The sequence below is a fragment of the Hemitrygon akajei genome, chromosome 19 (genome assembly GCF_048418815.1).
Source record: "Hemitrygon akajei chromosome 19, sHemAka1.3, whole genome shotgun sequence".
In the NCBI taxonomy this organism is placed as follows: Eukaryota; Metazoa; Chordata; class Chondrichthyes; order Myliobatiformes; family Dasyatidae; genus Hemitrygon; species Hemitrygon akajei.
In genome coordinates this window covers 72,945,029-72,964,772 of record NC_133142.1, presented here as the reverse complement: position 1 = coordinate 72,964,772, position 19,744 = coordinate 72,945,029, and the positions used below count along the sequence as shown (strand labels likewise).

The 19,744-nt window shown below is 40.7% G+C and overlaps 1 protein-coding gene across 3 annotated transcripts in view; it reads right to left on the bottom strand.

The window, feature by feature from the left end:
- The window catches only part of mtmr14 (myotubularin related protein 14), a 116,687-nt gene extending 100,406 nt beyond the window's left edge, over nt 1-16,281 (bottom strand). For all 3 annotated transcript variants that reach the window (XM_073072858.1, XM_073072860.1, XM_073072859.1), the window contains exons 1-2: nt 15,888-16,281; nt 9,704-9,852 (exon numbers count right to left, since the gene is read on the bottom strand). In XM_073072858.1, coding sequence (XP_072928959.1) covers nt 9,704-9,852; nt 15,888-16,001 — 263 coding nt within the window. In that variant the 5' untranslated portion in view covers nt 16,002-16,281. The remainder of the gene's footprint in view (nt 1-9,703; nt 9,853-15,887) is intronic.
- Between the last annotated feature and the right edge of the window lie 3,463 nt (nt 16,282-19,744).

Here is a 19,744-nt window from a genome sequence, read left to right as displayed (position 1 = left end):
AAACAAAAATAATAACCAATTACTAATTAGAGAACCTTTGGAATAGTTCACAGCATCAAGTTATTTCTAATTTCACTCCAAAACAGACTCCTCCACATTCTCAAGCTGTACTCCCCGATTCTAAACAACTGATCTGTAAAGCTCTTTGTAATTTTGTACATTTCAAATGAGATCTCCTCACATAAACAGTGCAATCCACTCAACCTCTCCCTGTGCTGCAAGCCCACCATTCCCAGAACTTATCTGGTAAATTGTAGCTGCACTTTTCCTTTGGCACTTACCTCATGTACATCTTTTTTCTAAGCAAGGAGAAATAAACCAGACAATACTCCAGATGTGGTCTCACCCAAAACAAGATACAATTGCAATGACTTCCTTCCTTCTCTACAAGTCCTTTTGTAATAATGGCTAACGTACCACTTGGCCTCCTAATCACTTACTGTATTTGCATGTGAAAACAGTCACCTCTGAAATTCTTCACTTTCTTGAATAAAACACTACTCAGACAGCTTTTTCTCCCCCATTCTGGGACAGGCATGTTACCATCACCCTAGAAGTAATCAATAGCATCTCATTTATGTGCTTATTTAGAGATACAGAGCAGAATCGGTCTTTTCCTCCCTTTGAGCCACGCCACCCAGCAACCTCCAACAACTCCAATTTGACCCTAATCTAGTCTTGGGACAATTTACATTGACCAATTAACCTACCCGGTGCATCTTTGCACTGTGGAAGGAAACTAGAAGACACGGGAAAAAAACACTCATTCCACGGAGAATACATATAGACACTGCTTACAGAGGATGTTGGGATTGAATCCTGAACTTCAATGCCCAGGTGTAATAGCATCGCATTAACTACTATGACATTGTGGCACCCATCTTAGTAATGTATTGATAGAAACCCTGAGCATTTCAACATGCTGAGCACTCCCAAAAACCTAACATTCATGACCAATTTTTATTTGCTTGACAGAAATTAAGTAAAACCGCACGCTAGTGACTCCACTCTGTTATTGGGTGTTTGCATTAAGCAGTTTTGTAAAAATATTGAATTGACTTTATTACTTACATTCTTCAAATACATGAGTAACAATCTTTACGTCACGTCTCCATTCAAATGTGCAATTTAGTAATTTATAATAAATGTTATGTACAAAAGGACAGTCAATATAACATAGAAATACAGTAGCATCAGCAAGAATTAATCAGTCTGATGGTCTGGTGGAAGACGCTATCCCAGAGCCTGTTGGTCCTGGCTTTTATGCTGCGGTACTGTTTCCCAGATGGCAGCAACTGGAACAGTTTGTGGTTGGGGTGACTCGGGTCCCCAATGATTCTTTGGGCCCTTTTTACACATCTGTCTTTGTAAATGTCCTGAATAGTGGGAAGTTCAAATTAAAAACTGCACTGGGTTGCCCGCACCATTCTCTGCAGAGTCCTGCAATTGAGGGAAGTACCGTTCCCATACCAAGCAGTAATGCAGCCAGTCAGGATGCTCTCAATCATGCCTCTTAGAAAGTTCTTAGAATTTGGGGGAACCATACCAAACTTCTTCAACCGTCTGAGGTGAAAGAGGCACTGTTGTACCTTCTTCACCACACAGCCGGTACATATACACCATGAGATCCTCGGTGATATTTATGCCGAGGAACTTAAACCTGTTCATCCTCTCAACCCCAGATCCATTGATGTCAATAGGGGTTAGCCTGTCTCCATTACTCCTGTAGACCAGAACCAGCTCCTTTGTTCTTGTGATATTGAGAGAGGGGCTGGTTTCTTATGCAAAAGGCTCATTAAATTGATTCTGCTCTGCAGTTTATTAAGATAGTGGCTGATCTTTTTCCTCAGCACAATATTCCACCACTACTCCCATAACCCTGATCCCTCCAATATCCAAAAATCTGCATTTAGAATGAGCACAATGACAGACTCTTCACAGCCATCCAAGCTGGAGAATTCCAAAGCTTATCACTGAGTGAAGAATTTCTCCTCCTCTTAGTCTATTCTGAAATTGTGCCACATGGAACTAGATTCCACAACCGGAGAAACAGCCCCCCCAGCATCTAGCAAATAAAAAAACAAAGCAAAAATAAACGGATTATTTTTAGAACTGTTAGGTTGTAATTAACCAGACTTCTTAAGGATCAATGCTTGGGTCTCAGTTATTTATAAGTTACAGTGATGACTTGGACGAAGGGTCCAATTGTAAAGTATTCCAGTTTGCTGACGATGCTAAATTAGAAAGTAAAGTAACATTAAGATGGAAAGAGATTGCCAAGTGTTACAGATAGATTAACTGAGGCAACAAACTGGCAGGCTGAATAAAATAAGTGTAAAAAATTTGATTCTTCACTCCCGTAACAAGAAAATCTTTTCTTAAAAAGAACTATAAAGGCATTTTGAGGTTGTGCACCTTATTTCAAAGGATATATTTGGCTTAGAGGTAGGAAAATTGAATTTGACGACAAGCTTCCAAGGATAATGAACTAAGGGATTCCCTGTGTGTAGCGGAACACTTTGGTTCCAGTGATCATAACACTATTAGTTTCAACTTGATCATGGACAAAGATACATCTGGTCCTCAGGTTGAGGTTCTAAACTGGAAAAAGACCAAATTTGGAGAAATGAGAAAGGATCTAAAAAGTGTGGATTGGGACAGGTTGTTCTCTGGCAAGGATGCCGTTGGTAAGTGTGAGGCTTCCAAAGGAGAAATTTTGGGAGTGCAGAGTTTGTATGTTCCCGTCAGGATTAAAGGCAAAGTGAATAAGAATAAGGAACCTTGGTTCTCTAGGGATATTGGAACTCTATGATAAAGAAGATGAGAGAGAGATATGACATATATAGGAAACAGGGAGCAAATAAGGTTCTTAAGGAGTATAAAAAATGCAAAAAAAACTTAAGAAATCAGGAGGGCCAAAAGAAGACATGAAGTAGCTTTGACAGTCAAGGTAAAGGATAATCCAAAGAGCTTCTACAGGTATATTAAGAGCAAAAGGATAGTAAGGGATAAAATTGGTCCTCTTGAAGATCAGAGTGGTCAGCTATGTATGGAACCAAAAGAAATCGGGGAGATCTTAAATGGATATTTTGCGTCTGTATTTACTAAGTAATGGAATCCATGGAAATAAGGCAAACAAGTAGTGAGGTCATGGAACCTATAAAGATCGAAGAGAAGAAGGTGTTTGCTATCTTGAGGCAAATCAGAGTAGATAAATCCCCAGGACCTAAAGGGTATTCCCTCGGACCTTGAAGGAAACCAGTGTTGAAATTGCAGGGGCCCTGGCAGATGTATTTAAAATGTCGGTATCTACGGGTGAGGTGCCAGAGGATTGGAGGATAGCTCATGTTGTTCTGTTGTTTAAAAAAGGCTTTAAAAGTAATCAGGGAAATTATAGGCCAGTAAGTTTGACGTCGGTAGTAGGTAAATTATTCAAAGGAGTACTAAGAGATAGGATCTACAAGTATTTAGATAGACAGGGACATTAGGGAGAGTCAACACGGCTTTGTGCATGGTAGGTCATGTTTTAACAAATCTATTAGAGTTTTTTGAGGAGGTTACAAGGAAAGTGGATGAAGGGAAGGCAGTGGATATTGTCTACATGGACTTCAGTAAGGCCTTTGACAAGGTCCCGCATGGGAGGTTAGTTAGGAAGAATCAGTCGCCAGGTATACATGGTGGTGAGGTAGTAAATTGGATTAGACATTGGCTCAATGGGAGAAGTCAGAGAGTGGTAGTGGAGGATTGCTTCTCTGCGTGGAGGCCTGTGACTAGTGGTGTGCCACAGGGATCAGTGCTGGCTCCATTGTTATTTGTCATCTATATCAATGATCTGGGTGATAATGTGGTAAATTGGATCAGCAAATTTGCTGATGATACAAAGATTGGAGGTGTAGTGGACAGTGAGGAAGGGTTTCAAAGTTTGCAGAGGGATTTGGACCAGCTGGAAAAATGGGCTGAAAAATGGCAGATGGAGTTTAATGTAGACAAGTATGAGGTATTGCACTTTGGAAGGACAAACCAAGGTAGAACATACAAGGCAAATGGTAGGGCACTGAGGAATACAGTAGAACAGAGGGATCTGGGAATACAGATACAAAATTCCCTAAAAGTGGCATCACAGGTAGATAGGGTCGTAAAGAGAGCTTTTGGTACATTGGCCTTTATAAATCAAAGTATTGAGTATAAGAGCTGGAATGTTATGGTGAGGCATAAGGCATTGGTGAGGCTGAATTTGGAGTATTGTGTGCAGTTTTGGTCACCAAATTACAGGAAGGATATTAATAAGGTTGAAAGAGTGCAGAAAAGGCTAAAAAGGATGTTGCCAGGACTTGAGAAACTGAGTTACAGAGGAAGGTTGAATAGATTAGGACTTTATTCCCTGGAGCATGGAAGAATGAGGGGAGATTTGATAGAGGTATATAAAATTATGATGGGTATAGATACAGTGAATGCAAGTAGGCTTTTTCCACTGAGGTTAGGGGTGAAAAAAAAGAGGACGTGGGTTAAGGGTGAAGGGGGAAAAGTTAAAAGGGAACATTGGCTTCTTCACACACAGAGTGGTGGGAGTGTGGAATGAGCTGCCAGATGAAGTGGTAAATGCGGGCTCACTTTTAATATTTAAGAAAAACTTGGGCAGGTACATGAATGAGAGGGATATGGTCCAGATGCAGGTCAGTGGAACTGGGCAGAAAAATGGTTCGGCACAGCCATTAAGGGCCAGAAGGCCTGTTTCTGTGCTGTAATGTTCTATGGTTCTAAGGGAAGATTTCAAGAATAGGCCTTTAATTTCTGGAGTTTATAAGAATAAAACTTAACCCTACTCAATAATATGAAGGGGATTGGAAGGTCCCGACAAAAAGGTCTTTGATTTGAAACAATAACACTGCTTCTTGTTCCACAGGTGTTGCTGACCTGCCAAGTGTTTCCGGCATCTAGTGTTATTTCATACTTGAGGGATCCACAGGTTTTCCTTCAATTTTAATATGACACTTGTCAGGATTGATGCTGGCTGGCTACTTTTTTTTCTTATGAGTTTAGAACCAGCAGCAAATAGTTGGAGGAAAGAGACACAAAGATTTAAGGTTGATGTCAGGAGAGATTTTCTCTTCATTGAGATGTGTGAATCTTTGAAACACTTTTGAAATGCATCTTAGGATGAGAATATTCAAAGCTATGATCAATATATTTTTGGAATTAAGGGATATGGAATATGGGCTGGAAAGTAGAATTGAGTCAAATCATCAGTAGTGAATTTGTTGAATAGCCAACAGCTTCCAGGTTTTTCTATGGTCAACTTCTACCCTTATCTCTTATCTTGTACATTATCCTAATTGTGTACTTATCATGCCAAAAACCAAAACTGCATTGAACTAATGGTTTTTAAGGGGTAGCAGAAATTTGAAAAGGACCAATGTTAAAATAGGTAAATGGTTGCAACAATGAAGGAAAAAGGAGACACTTCACTAATGCACACAATATGTACTCACCTGCACCTTAATTAGCAAAGACTTTGTAAATGACTCCAATGAGCTAAATCACCCAGAACAATGGACTGCATCAGCCTCTACGTCCATCAGATAATCAAAATATCATCAACAGCAAGAATATCACAAAAAAAAGCCAACCTATCAATGCTAGTGGTGGATGTGGTTGGATTTCAACTTTTAAGAGAAATTTGTTTGGGTACACAGATGGAAGGAGTATGAAGGGCTATTGTCCAGGTGCAGGTAGATGGGATTGAGGTAGATTAATGCTTCGATATGCACCTGTTTCTGTACTAACAGCAGTACAGAAACTCATCGCACTAACTGATTTCTCATTCAGGTTCAGCGGTCAGCCAAAGAAACAGAAGTAAAACCAGGTGCAACAACAATTTAAGAGTTGTTTCAGTTAACCACCTCTTTTTAAACAGCCATCGTTAACTGCACTTCTCCCTAAATGTAAAAATCTGTCTTGTTGCAACTTGGACTAAAATATATTTCCATTTCATTTGTGATATCCCACCCAAATTTGATTAGTAAAATGACAGGAACCATTTTGACAGCTGCTTGATCATTCTCTATATAACTGTAGTTCTCAGCTTCACTCTCCAAACATGACAACCATAGCTAAAGTACAAATTCTTCCAACTGTGCAGCCTTAACAAGGAAAGATGGAAGGCTATTTTTTTTTTCTTACAGGGAGAGAATAAACTTATCTTGGCTTTGATGAATCAGGCCATCACTTTGCCACATGTACGATGGGCGTACCTTGGCTTAGAGAGCATTGAAAGCAGTGCACAAGAAATTATACTTCTGAAAATCAACTGGCACATAACAAGTAAAAAAAAAAGCCAAATGTGGAAAACTATAATTGACTGAGGAAACACAAACATTGGTATTAGTACAATGTAAATTGCTACAACATGTACAGTACAAATGAAAGCATATTTTTCTATTAAATTCCAAATCTTCTTCATTGTTAACAAAATGAACGATGATAAAGCATGGATATGAAGAAATGGTAGGAGAGTATGCTCCAGGAAATATATAACTGACTAAAAAATGTTTTGTGGTATCTTGACATGTGCTAGATAATTGTGGCTTTAAAAAAAATCCCCTAGGATGACCCAAAAAATCCTGAGGGGCAGGATAATTTCACTGTAGGTGTGATTATGTTGCATTAAGTAGTCAACTACACCACCAAAAATTTTCTTTTTCCCCTCTGTAATCAGTATCAGAATCAGGCTTATTATCAGTGACGGATGTTATGCAATAACCAATTGTTGGTTTGTGGCGGCAGTACAATCCAGCAAATAAAAAATACGATAAATTACAATAAAAATATTAAAAGTAACAAATAGTCTAATAGAGAACAAAATAGTGAGACAGTGTTCTTGCGTTCATGAACCATTCAGAAATATGTTGGAGGTGGGGAAGAAGCTGTTCCTGAAACACTGAGTATGTCTTCAGGCTCCTGTACCTCCTCACTGATGGTAGTAATAAAACAGCATCTTTCAATGATGTCCTCAATGGTGTAGAGACAAATGCCGAAAACGGAGCTAGCTGATTTTACAACTCCATGCAGCTTTTTTTGTTCCTGTGTATTGTGACCTCTATACCAGACGGTGATACAACCAGTCGGAATATCCTCTGTGTATTGGGCAATAGTCAATGATGCAACTCACTCTGCTCTTCTTAGGCATGATTGATGCCCTTTTAAATCAGCTGGGAACCTCCGAATGCAGCAGTGAGAGATTGAAGACGTCCTTGAATATGCCAGATAATTGGTTGGCACAGGTTTTCAGTGTCCTACTGGGGACAGCATTGGGGTTGCTAGTATTTCAGCCGTCATTCATATTGCTGTCCAGGTTCTAGGAGAGTCAGCAAACTCCCCTGTGCTTAGTCATTAGTTAAGCCATTCATCCTGCTGATTTTGTGGCCTGATATTTTACAAATACTCCTTAATTCAGGAATATCAGTACCAGTCACTGACACCGGATACTCAGTTAAAAGTTGAAATCATAAAAGGAAATTAAAGTTCACGTGAGACTAATGAAGAGCCAAAACAATTGAAAAGTGCTTTTTATATACACATAGCCTTTAAATTGATCAGAAACCATAGGACAGATTTTAAATAATTTGATACACTATTCTCCTGATTATTTTCTTTTAACTAACTTATTGAACAGAGACAATAAGCAAACTTCAATTGAACTAAGGAAATCAATGTTCAAGAAAGCAGCATTTTTGTCCAATTAGATAATTATCACACTCAAAATTGATGCAGCAGTGCCCACTATGAATCCCCAATGACATAGCAGTTGAGGGGCAGGCAGGCCGGGGTTTGGGAAGGGGGGGGGAATCCACTCACAATTTAAAAAAATAGAATAGGGTAAAAAAAATTCTTACAAAATTAATATATGTTGTACTCAGTCTCTGTTGACCTAAATCCACTCACTATTTTGGACATTCCCAAAGAAGACAAAGATAAAATTAATAGGCAACACACATAAAATGCTGGAGGAACTCAGCAAGCCAGGTAACATCCACAGAAAAGAGTAAACAGTCGTAACTTCGGGCTGAGACTTTTCTTCAGGATTGGAAAAAAAGATGAAAAGTTAGAGCAAAAGTGTGGGGGGAGAGGGTAAGAAATAGTACATGGTGGTAGGTAGAGGGGGAGGGGTGAAGTAAAGAGCTGGGAATCTGATAGGTGAAACAGATAAAGGGCAGGAAAAGGGAGAATCTGACAACAGAGGGTAGAAGATCATGAAAAAAAGGAAGGGGGAGGAGCACCACAGTGGAGATGGGCAGGTAAGAAGATGAGGTGAGAGAGGGAAAGAGGAAAAGGAATGGTGAACGGGAAAGAGGGGGTGCAATTACCAGTAGTTTGAGAAATTGATGTTCATGCCATCAGGTTGGAGTGTTATTCGTAAAACCTGAGCGTGGCTTCATCATGGCAGTAGAGGAGGCAAAGGATTGAACAAGCTTTCATTTTCCAGATCAGACAAATCTGTTGCCTTGATCAGCTGCAAACATTTATTTTGGAGAGGGGCAATCAAGAACTGTTCTAATGGAGCTGATAAACGAATTACCAACCTTTAATTTGAAGAACCATGGAGATATAAAGGAAAATATAATGCAGACACATTTCTCAATCTCAGTTCTTTCACTGTTCAGCTATAAATTCTAGTTCTAACTTATCATTTCTCTTCCCGGATGCCTTGAGTGCTTCCATTATTGCAAAGGCTTATGGATCATCTGGGAATGTGGGCAAAGGAATGGCAGGGTGAACTGAAATCAGTTAAGCGCAAAGTGATGCATTTTGTGAAACCACAGCAGGATATACACAATGAATAGTAGTGCTCTGGGCTTGCTATTGAACAGTACAGACGGTAGTTCACTGAAAGTGGGTAGACAAATGGATGAAGGCGACATATAGCACACAGTCCTTTTAGGACTATGGTACCCTACATGAGTTTTATAAAACACTGGTTAGACCACTTGAGCAATGACCTGATAAAATGAGGGGCATACAGTAGATAGATTGATAGTCAGTCTTTTCCCAGGGTAGTCAAGTCTAAAATTAAACAACTTTAAGGTGCAAGGGAAAAACATTTAAAGGAAACTTGAGGCCAACATTTTCGCACAGAGACTGATGGGTATATGGAACAAGCTGCCAGAGAAAATGACACTTAAGTTACCTATACCTGGAATGGGTTAGAGGGATACAGGCCAAATGCAGGCAAAATGGGACTTGGATAGACATCTTGAGCAACAGGGACAAATTGGGCCAAAGAACACGTTTCCATGTTGTATGACTTTATGACTCGATAATACTTATAACTCGTCACATAACAGCATCAGCTGAAATTCTGAATAAGACGGCCAATGTAAACACACAACTGGTGAAAAGAATACATCACACAAGGAATGAAAAGCAACCTGAATAATTGATGAGGTTACTTGCAACTGCAGAGTACGACATAGCAAGGACCCCAAGGAGCCCCAGCAACATTCAAACTCGGCATGTCAATAGCAATTAAAATTCCAAAAAACATTGTCAATTCCTGCTCCCATATCTTCACTATTCACCATCCTCACAATCAATACATTCTATAATGCAGCCTAGTTTATATTGTAACTACTTTGGAAAAATACCAAGACATGAACAAATACACAAAATTCACAAAACCCTTGACATGTTAATTAAATCCTATTACCTGTCTTTACCACCCTCTGTGCTTGCATACTCTTTGAAGATGATCTGGCGGGGGTAATGCCCACAAAGCTCTCCATTTGGATTCTGAATCACACTGTACACATAGTCTTTCCTGAACAATTCCAGACAGCGATTTTCAATCTTCTCTACCTGTAATCAAAGAAACACATGCACATTACTTCAGTGAAAAGGTGCAGTCAACCAGACAGCCAAATAGGTGAAGCAAAGATTCAATTCTAATTCCCCCAACTTTGTCTACTGCATTTGATGTTTCCATAGCAGTCTTGTTTACATTGGTTCCCTATTCTGTGATTGGTCTCGCCAATATGCAGAGGATTTTCGCTCTGTTGACAAAGGCCATCCTGAGCTGCCAGCTGAATGCCATTTCAATTCCCCTTGTGATTCTCACATGGACCTGTCCAGCCTCAGCCTTCTCAACTTTCCAGAGTGCTTCCCTATTCAAATTAGAGAAACAATACCTCTTATTTTGTCTGGGTGGTCCACAACACAACAATATGAAAATTGTATTTTCTTATTTCAGGTAACCTGTCCTTCCTGTTCTCTTCCCCACTCCCCAGCCTTCTCATTTTCTGATCCTCTGGTCTGCCTATTTTTATCCCCTTTTCCACAAACCCCTTCAGCATCTCCCATCACCCATATCTGTCCCCTTCCCTCACCCAGTTCCATCTAGCTGCTGCCCTTATGTTTCACACACTGGATCTTGACCCTCATTCATTTACTTCTTGTTCCATTTCTCTTTAATTCCTCTCATAATGATTCCTGTATCACCTTCCAGTCCAAAACTAGTAGCATTTATGTTCCCACTTATCACCTGTCAGTAGCTGGCTCCATCTTAATCCTGTCCAATGCCCTCTTTATTCCAACTTCCTTTTTTGTTAGCCTGCCCTCATTTATCATGTCTCCTAACTCCAACCAGATTAGACCTATCTGCTCTTCATACTTCAAAAACCCCTCCCCACCAGTCCACTTATCAGCTGTCTCAGCACTCCTTCTCTCCTCTTTATTCTGGTCACCTGTCCTCAATCCTGTTGCTGGGTTTCCACCCCGAACAACGATTCCTCTCTTCCCAGCTCCCCCACAGATCTGCTTGATCCGCAGAGATCTTTTCTGCAGACTGATTGTTGCAACCAATAAATCAACTGTCTTGAACATACAAAATTTTACTGTCATTTTTATATCCTAAATAACTACTATGCAAAAGTATTACTGTAGATGATAGTGTTTTAATAGTAAAAAAGTAGATGCTTCTATGCTTCTACATTCTCATACTTCCTCACACTCAAAGGAATATGATGAATGATTTCCCCAATTTCATATGTCAAACTCATTTAGACAGGGACCACAGTCCAAATGTCATTTTAAAAAAATCAAGGAGATAATAGCACTTCATTTGCATTGCACTTCCCATGACTTCCACAAACCCCAAACCATTTTACAGTTCAAGGTAGACTCAAAGTTTACTGTCATTACATGTAGAAATAAAACTTTTAGTGATATTGGTTGAGATAAAAACTGGTTAATATGCGAGATTCCCTGCATTATTCTGTAACTAGCATCATAGGATCTTTTATAACCAATGGAGAGAGGAAGTTTGTTAAAGCCTGACAAAAGGTTCAATTCTTTTCAGCTAGTATTCAATAATGTCATTTAGTGTGCAACCCCTCTCAATTGGCAAGCCAGAATTAAATTTCAACACATGCTGCTGTAAATAGGCCAACATGTTTTGAGCAGGACTGAACAAAGAGTGGATTTACCAATGGAAAATAAAATTTGCATGGCTGATAGCAATAAACTTTGTTGCCAAATGACAGAAACCTATATAAAAAAAAGACATAAAATAAACTGATTCAAAATACAAAAATCAAAGCCTTCAGAAAAGACAACGTCCAATGAAAAGTGGCTACAAAAAGAAACATGCAAAAAATCTGTAAAAATTACAAAAATTGACAAAACAACTGGGTTCTTTTCACAAGTGAAACTGCAGTCACCATTAGGTTTTACACAAGCTTTTCTACCACTAATCAAATTTGAAGTTAGATTTATTAATTACAGGACAGCAGGAAGAAAGTGCGTCAGTTGAGGCAAAACTTGAACCTATTACTGACAATTTACAAAGATGAGTGTTTACATTCTAAGTGTAATTACATATGTAAGCCTGTGACTGTGGACCACAGGATAATCAGTGTTCTACATGCCGCCTAACACTGTTAAAATATACCACACACGAAAAATGCTGGAGGAACTCAACAAGTCAGGTAGCATCTATGGAGGGGAATAAACAATTGACACTTCAGGTCGATACTCTTACTGGGACTGAAAAGCAAGAGGGCAGAAGCCAGAATAAGGTAATAAAGTGGGGGAGGGGGAAGAGAAGGAATGATGACAAGTTGGCAGGAGAAAGGAGAGACAGCTGAGGGAGAAAGTGAGTGGGTTTGTTTGAGGGGGCACAAAGAAAGAAACTGGGAGGGGATAGCAGGAAGAGGTAAAGGGCTGAAGAAGGAACTTAATTAGAGAGGACAGTGAACTATGGAAAGAAGGGAAGGTGGAGGGGACTCAGAAGGTGGTGATAACCAAAGTGGGGAATGAAAGAGGTAAAATGGCAAAATGTAGCTCCTGGCTATTGTATCTCCTATGATGCTAAGAGGACATTGGTCAATTATCAAGCCTTACTTCAGAATTAACTAATTGAATCATTAGATTACAAAATGTAGGTCAGCATTAAAGGTGTTTTCTGCTGTTATGTGATATGTCCAAAATGGACAGACATTAGTTTTTAGATGCAGTTTAAACATGCACCAAGCTAGTAGGCTGAGCATTAACATCAAAGTTCAATTCAATGAACCCATGTACACTACCTCACTATTTTTATTTACTTTGCTCTCTTTTTGCACTACTTACATACATACAAGAACCTAACACAGCGGAGCAGAATTAAACCATCTGGCCCATCAAGTTGAATGATTTCCAAGATGGCGGTGCGACGCAGCTTGCAGCAGCCACTCCGGAGCTGATTATCTGTTATTTGTGAAGTGGGGTGCCGTGCGCAATCATAATCGATTGAAAACAGACGTGGGAGCACGGAGGAACATCGGGAAATCTCCAGGAAGACCTTCTTCGTTGCTGCTGCGAGGTCCGGAACTCTGCTGGGAAGAACAGGCCCCCAGTCCTCGGGGTCGCATTGCCGGTGGCCGTTGGCGGCACCGTCTTAACATGCTCGGCAGAGGATGGTGCTCGGAGAAGCTGTGCCAGAGGGGATGGTCGTTGGCTCGGAGGTTCGACGGACTTGGAGTACGCTGCGGTCAGGTCGCTTTCAGTGTGTGCTGCGTCTGCGAGGCTGGGTTTGACAGAGCTTTCATTGTGTGCTGCATCTGCAAGGCTGAGTCGGGCGGCACCGTGAAAGTCCATAGCGGGGGAATTCCCTTCTGCCGCCGGCGTGGGATGACGAGTCTGTCAGGACCCTGGCAACTCGTGGAAACTGTGTAGTGAATTCTTTTGAACTTATAGTCCTTTAACATCTTTGGACTATTTTTACTGTGCCCATGGTCTGTTTTTTATCAATTATGCTATTGTTTGCACTGTTGTAACTATATGTTGTAACTATGTGGTTTTGTGCAGGTCTTGTAGCTTTAGTTTTTGGTCTTGTTTTGTCTGGTGGAATTGGAGCTCCTTTCCGGGGAACGCGCTAAGACGGTAACGCGATATTAATACGCAGCAGCCTCTCCGGACTCTAGATTGGGGATTGCCAAACATTATGTGGATTTTCTGGTGTAGTCTGTTTTGTCATGTGCTTTTGTGATATCATTCTGGAGGAACGTTGTCTCACTTTTTAACTGCATTGCATTTGTAGTTTCTAAATGACAATAAACTGAATCTGAATCTGAAGCTTGTTCTGTCATTCAATCATGGCTAATCCTTTCTTCCCCTCCTCAGCCCCACTCCCGGTCTTTTCCCCGTAACCTTTGATGCCCTGGCCAATCAAGAACCTAACAATCTCTGCCTTAAATACACCCAACAACCTGGCCTCCCCAGCTGCCTGTGGTAACAAATTCCACAAATTCACCACCCTCTGGCTAAAGAAATTTCTCCGCATCTGTTTTAAATGGATGCCCCACTGTTCTAACACTGTGCCCTCTTGTCCTAGACTTACCCAAAATGGGAAACATCCTTTCCACATCTAGGATGTGGCCCTTCAACATTCAAAATGCTTCAATGAGATTCCCCCCCCCCCCCATCCTTCTGAATTCCAGCAAGTACAGGCCCAGAGCCAAATGTTCCTCAGATGATACTCAGAATTATCCTTGTCAACCTCCTCTGGACCCTCTCCAATGCCAGCACATCTTTTCTTTGATGAGGAGCCCAAAACTGTTACAGTAGTCAAGGTGAGGCCTCACCAGTGCCTTATAAAGCCTCAGCATCACATTCCTACTTCTATATTCTAAACCTCTTGAAATGAATGCTAACATTGCATTTGCCTTCCTCACCACTGACTCAACCTGCAAGCTAACCATTAGGGTGTTCTGCACAAGGACTCCCAATTCCACTTGCAACTCAGATTTTTGGATTTTCTCCCCATTTAGAAAATGGTCTGCACATGTATTTCTACTACCAAAGTGCATGACCATGCATTTTCCAACATTGTATTTATTTGCCATTTGCCATTTTCTTGACCATTCTCTTAATCTGTCCAAGTCCTTCCTGCTTCCTCAACACTACCTGCAGTGTTCATTCGTCCAGAAAAAGGTCAGTTCCTTTAAGCCATTTTCATTTCCTTCTTCGTGAATCCTTCAGGCAAGGCATATTTTGGCTGGGATCAGCAGTAATGTCAAGTTGTCGAGGAATTCGTTACTTCAGGAAAGTCTCTCCTAATTGACTGTATAAATCACTCTGACTTTAGTATTTACCACGTTTAAGACTATGTTCGCGTTTACCACTTTAAGAACCGTTACAGAGTTGCCGTATAGCAGTTAACTTCTGGTTAAGTTAGTCATTTGTTTACTTTTCATTTTTGTTGAGCAGAGTTTAATAAATGTTTATTTTTTTATAAAACCTGACTCAATTCTATATTCATTGTTGCCGGACACGTAACATTAGTGATATTAAAATAGATTCTGATTCACTTTACTGTACTCTTGATGTAAATTGTGCAAAAGAGAGCTTAGAAACAAGAAGGCATTACCACACACTATTAATTGTTACTTAAAGAATAAAATAGATTGTCAAAAAAGTAATGCAAGTCCAAACAGAATGAAGGTAAAGTGAGCTTGAATTAATTTATCACTCATCTAATAAATTTCAGGTAAATATACAGGATGATAAAAATATGTCTTAACTCTGAAAATAAAATACATATGGTTCAAAGAAAAACATGTATAGCAAAAGAATATGGATATCATGGTTGGATGGACATTTAATAAATAATATGTACATTCTACAAATTTAAAGAAATGAAAGTCCTTTACAGGAAATGCTCTACATTCACCCAATGCTGAAGAACTAGTTTTATGCTACAGCTGTTATCCTCAGCTTTGGTTACTGCTGAACCCAAGAATATGAGAAAATAACAGGACTAGATCATCTGTCCCACTATTCAATAGGGTCACTAAGCCAGTTGCCAACTCCTCTCCATTAGATCTCCAGGGTCCTTCATCTCCCGATCTATCAAAAAATTATCTAACTCCACTTCAAATGCTTCTAATGAGCTAGCCTCCACAACACTCTTTGCCACCGATTTCCAGAGACTTAAAACTCTGCTTGAATGTTTTTAAGTGCATCAGTTTGTAATAATCAGTCCTTTACCTTGAAAGTAACTCCATATTCAAGATTCTCCCACGAGGTAAAAAACATCTTAACACAAACTATGTCTCCCCGTCCCCTTAATATCCTATATGTTTAATTAAGATCACCCCTCACACCCCGCAATGCTAACTCACTTTCCTCTCAAATGTGGAGTTTCGTTGAACTTTTGCCCGTGATATAGATTATTCTTGGATTCTATTACTTTTATTGACAGTGTTATCCCAGTTTTGAGGTTTTAAACGACTGACTGCTGGTCAGGGTTACTAGTCGACACAGTTACGCGATTTTGCATTGATCATATCTTCTACGATACCCTTTCACTCTGTATAATGCCTGAGATACACAGCAGCCACTCTCTGTCTCGTTACCTTGGGGTTGGCCTCCTTGGCCCGGTACTGGTGTTTGGAGAAATGATCGATCAGCTCCCCGATCTCCTCATTCCTGTTGGCCGTTCCAGGCCCAGTCAGGCCAGGCTCCCACATGTCGCAGCCCTTACTCCACGCCCCAATCCGCACAGCCTCCACCGGCCTCTCCCTGTAATGGACTGCTGGCGCTGCTGCCCATGGCCCAGCCGCTGCCACCGGCCAGCCAGCCAGCCACTTGCCGGGCCCCGCGGGCCGGACGCCCGGCCTCCGCCCGCGCTTCCCTCGACGTATACTGATAGCAAAGTTACACGGCTGCCCGCCGTTCCTTCAACCACGGCCACAGTTCTCAAACCTGGCACCAGCTGACAGGCATCGTCATGGGATACCGCCTTGACCTTTGATCCCACCGGCAGTATCTAACCTCTCACCTCGCTGCGTCACGGATCGCCACGCCCACTCTTCTTGGAGCAGAGGATCTGATAATCTTAAATCATTCTACCTCCAATCAGATTTTAACTGCAACAGGATAATGTTGCAAATTGCTTTACTATTATGATCATAACTGATTGCTTGCCCGCTTGTACACCACATCCTGTATAATCGTACCGTCTTAACTCGTTTTATTTAGCGCTACCATGATATACATTGTCAGGAAGCCAAGATGTAACTGGAGTCTTCGGAAAGGATCCAATCCCTGGCATGTTTTAGAACAGATCTATCAAGATCTAGTTCAAGTTCAGTTTATTACCATTCAGCTGTACAATGCCAAATGAAACAATGTTCGTCCGGACAGAGGTTCACAACACATTACATATAACAGACTCTGCAATGCTCTCGATAATTGATTTCAATAGATAATGATTGAAGCCTTGAAAATGGAAATCTTTGACAACCTTGGCCATGTTTAGTAGTGATCAGGAATAATCAAATGTGATCTGTGCAAATCACGGGTACAATTCCATTGAGCATTTGGAGAAAATTGTAACTGGGGCTGTGTTAGCTTTATGTTTTTTTATGAAGGTGTGATGTCATATATCCAGCTCAGAAAGGGTATCGTGTTAAAAACACATTCCAAAATTATCCCGAATATAAAAGGAAAGGCCTTTGTACAGAAAGAAACAGAGAGATAATCGTCCTTTTTTCAGAACCAAAATCTACTAGAAGGGATCTGCATTTATGCAAGTAGAGGATAAAGGAAAGTGGGTAGAAACAGATCAAACCAGAGAGGCCGAAGTACCTAGTTTTTGTTTACAGAAATGCCAATTATGTTGGAAACCTATCTCCACTGATTTACTTTTGCAGTAAATGCTCAGAATTTCAGTCTTCACCTTCCTCCATATTCACAATTCTAGGCAGTGTAGAGCCTGCAACCAAGGAAAGGTGATGAAACCCTCAACTTGAGTGTTCTTTTATAATCAAACGTCCTGTATGCATACACCCTTGGAGGTCGACGGGGATATGGGGTTGCGGGGGTGAGGATGGTGGTGCTAACTACCTGAAATGTGTTTTTGCAGGATGGGATGTCTGTATAACCCACAATGCATTAGGTAAACAACAAAGAATGCTTATCAAACAATATATTTACAGTATTACTCAAATATTGGTGGCGGTGGTGTGGTGAACTACATATACCTGTCTGGACTGCTCCTGTGGCTCCTCCCACAGACCCCTGTATAAAGGCGATTGAGGCCTGAGCCTGGCCTCATTCTCCAGGATGTAGTGTTGTTCATTCTTCCAGTCAATAAAAGCCGATACCTCGCTTCCTACGTCTCAGAGTGAGTTATTGATGGTGCATCAGGTGGTCATCTGACAATGACAGGCAACCTTTGTGGGAGAGGTTTTAAAGTGGAAAAGCTGTTGCACTGGGGCAAGTCCTCTCTATCGACCTCAGACATCCAGATCCAGTGGTATGAACAAGCCTCACAAACTGAGGTCTTCCTTGGTTGCAGTGGTTTCTATGCCACGTCACACTCATTGCTCTCCATGGAGCATTGCAGTACCACTTTCCTGGCCATTGGATCTGCTCAAACATTACTGAAATATTAAATACACAACAGCTTTGCTATTATCCCACATCCCAAAGATGTTTGTAATTGTCCACTGTAAATTGCCCAATAGTGCATCAAGTCTGAGGGGAGTTGAATACAAAATGGGATTAATGTAAGATTAATCTAAGTGACTACTTGATGGTCGGTTCAGACATTAGTGTAAATGGCTACTTGATGGTCAGTTCAGACAGTGTAAATGGCTACTTGACGGTTGGTTCAGACATTAGTGTAAATGGCTACTTGATGTTCAGTTCAGACAGTGTAAATGGCTACTTGATGGTCGGTTCAGACATTAGTGTAAATGGCTACTTGATGGTCAGTTCAGACATTAGTGTAAATGGCTACTTGATGGTCAGTTCAGACATTAGTGTAAATGGCTATCTGATGGTCGGTTCAGACATTAGTGTAAATGGGTACTTGATGGTCGGTTCAGACATTAGTGTAAATGGGTACTTGATGGTCGGTTCAGACATTAGTGTAAATGGGTACTTGATGGTCGGTTCAGACATTAGTGTAAATGGCTATCTGATGGTCGGTTCAGACATTAGTGTAAATGGGTACTTGATGGTCGGTTCAGACATTAGTGTAAATGGGTACTTGATGGTCGGTTCAGACATTAGTGTAAATGGGTACTTGATGGTCGGTTCAGACATTAGTGTAAATGGCTACTTGATGGTCAGTTCAGACAGTGTAAATGGCTACTTGACGGTTGGTTCAGACATTAGTGTAAATGGCTACTTGATGTTCAGTTCAGACAGTGTAAATGGCTACTTGATGGTCAGTTCAGACATTAGTGTAAATGGCTACTTGATGGTCAGTTCAGACAGTGTAAATGGGTACTTGATGGTCGGTTCAGACATTAGTGTAAATGGGTACTTGATGGTCGGTTCAGACATTAGTGTAAATGGCTACTTGATGGTCAGTTCAGACAGTGTAAATGGGTACTTGATGGTCGGTTCAGACATTAGTGTAAATGGGTACTTGATGGTCGGTTCAGACATTAGTGTAAATGGCTACTTGATGGTCAGTTCAGACAGTGTAAATGGCTACTTGACGGTTGGTTCAGACATTAGTGTAAATGGCTACTTGATGTTCAGTTCAGACAGTGTAAATGGCTACTTGATGGTCAGTTCAGACATTAGTGTAAATGGCTACTTGATGGTCAGTTCAGACAGTGTAAATGGGTACTTGATGGTCGGTTCAGACATTAGTGTAAATGGGTACTTGATGGTCGGTTCAGACATTAGTGTAAATGGCTACTTGATGGTCAGTTCAGACATTAGTGTAAATGGCTACTTGATGGTCAGTTCAGACATTAGTGTAAATGGCTATCTGATGGTCGGTTCAGACATTAGTGTAAATGGGTACTTGATGGTCGGTTCAGACATTAGTGTAAATGGCTACTTGATGGTCAGTTCAGACATTAGTGTAAATGGCTATCTGATGGTCAGTTCAGACATTAGTGTAAATGGCTATCTGATGGTCGGTTCAGACATTAGTGTAAATGGCTACTTGATGGTCAGTTCAGACATTAGTGTAAATGGCTACTTGATGGTCGGTTCAGACATTAGTGTAAATGGCTATCTGATGGTCAGTTCAAACATTAGTGTAAATGGCTACTTGATTGGCGGTTCAGACAGTGGACTGAAAGGCCTGCTTCTATAGTGTATCTCTTTCAAATGAATCAGGAGGTTGGGGAAGGGCCGAGAGTGTGGGATATATTAATACTCAATCAACACAACAAGAATCAGAATCAGGTTTAATTTCACTGGCAGATTTTATGAAATTTGTTGTTTTGCAGCAGCACTACAG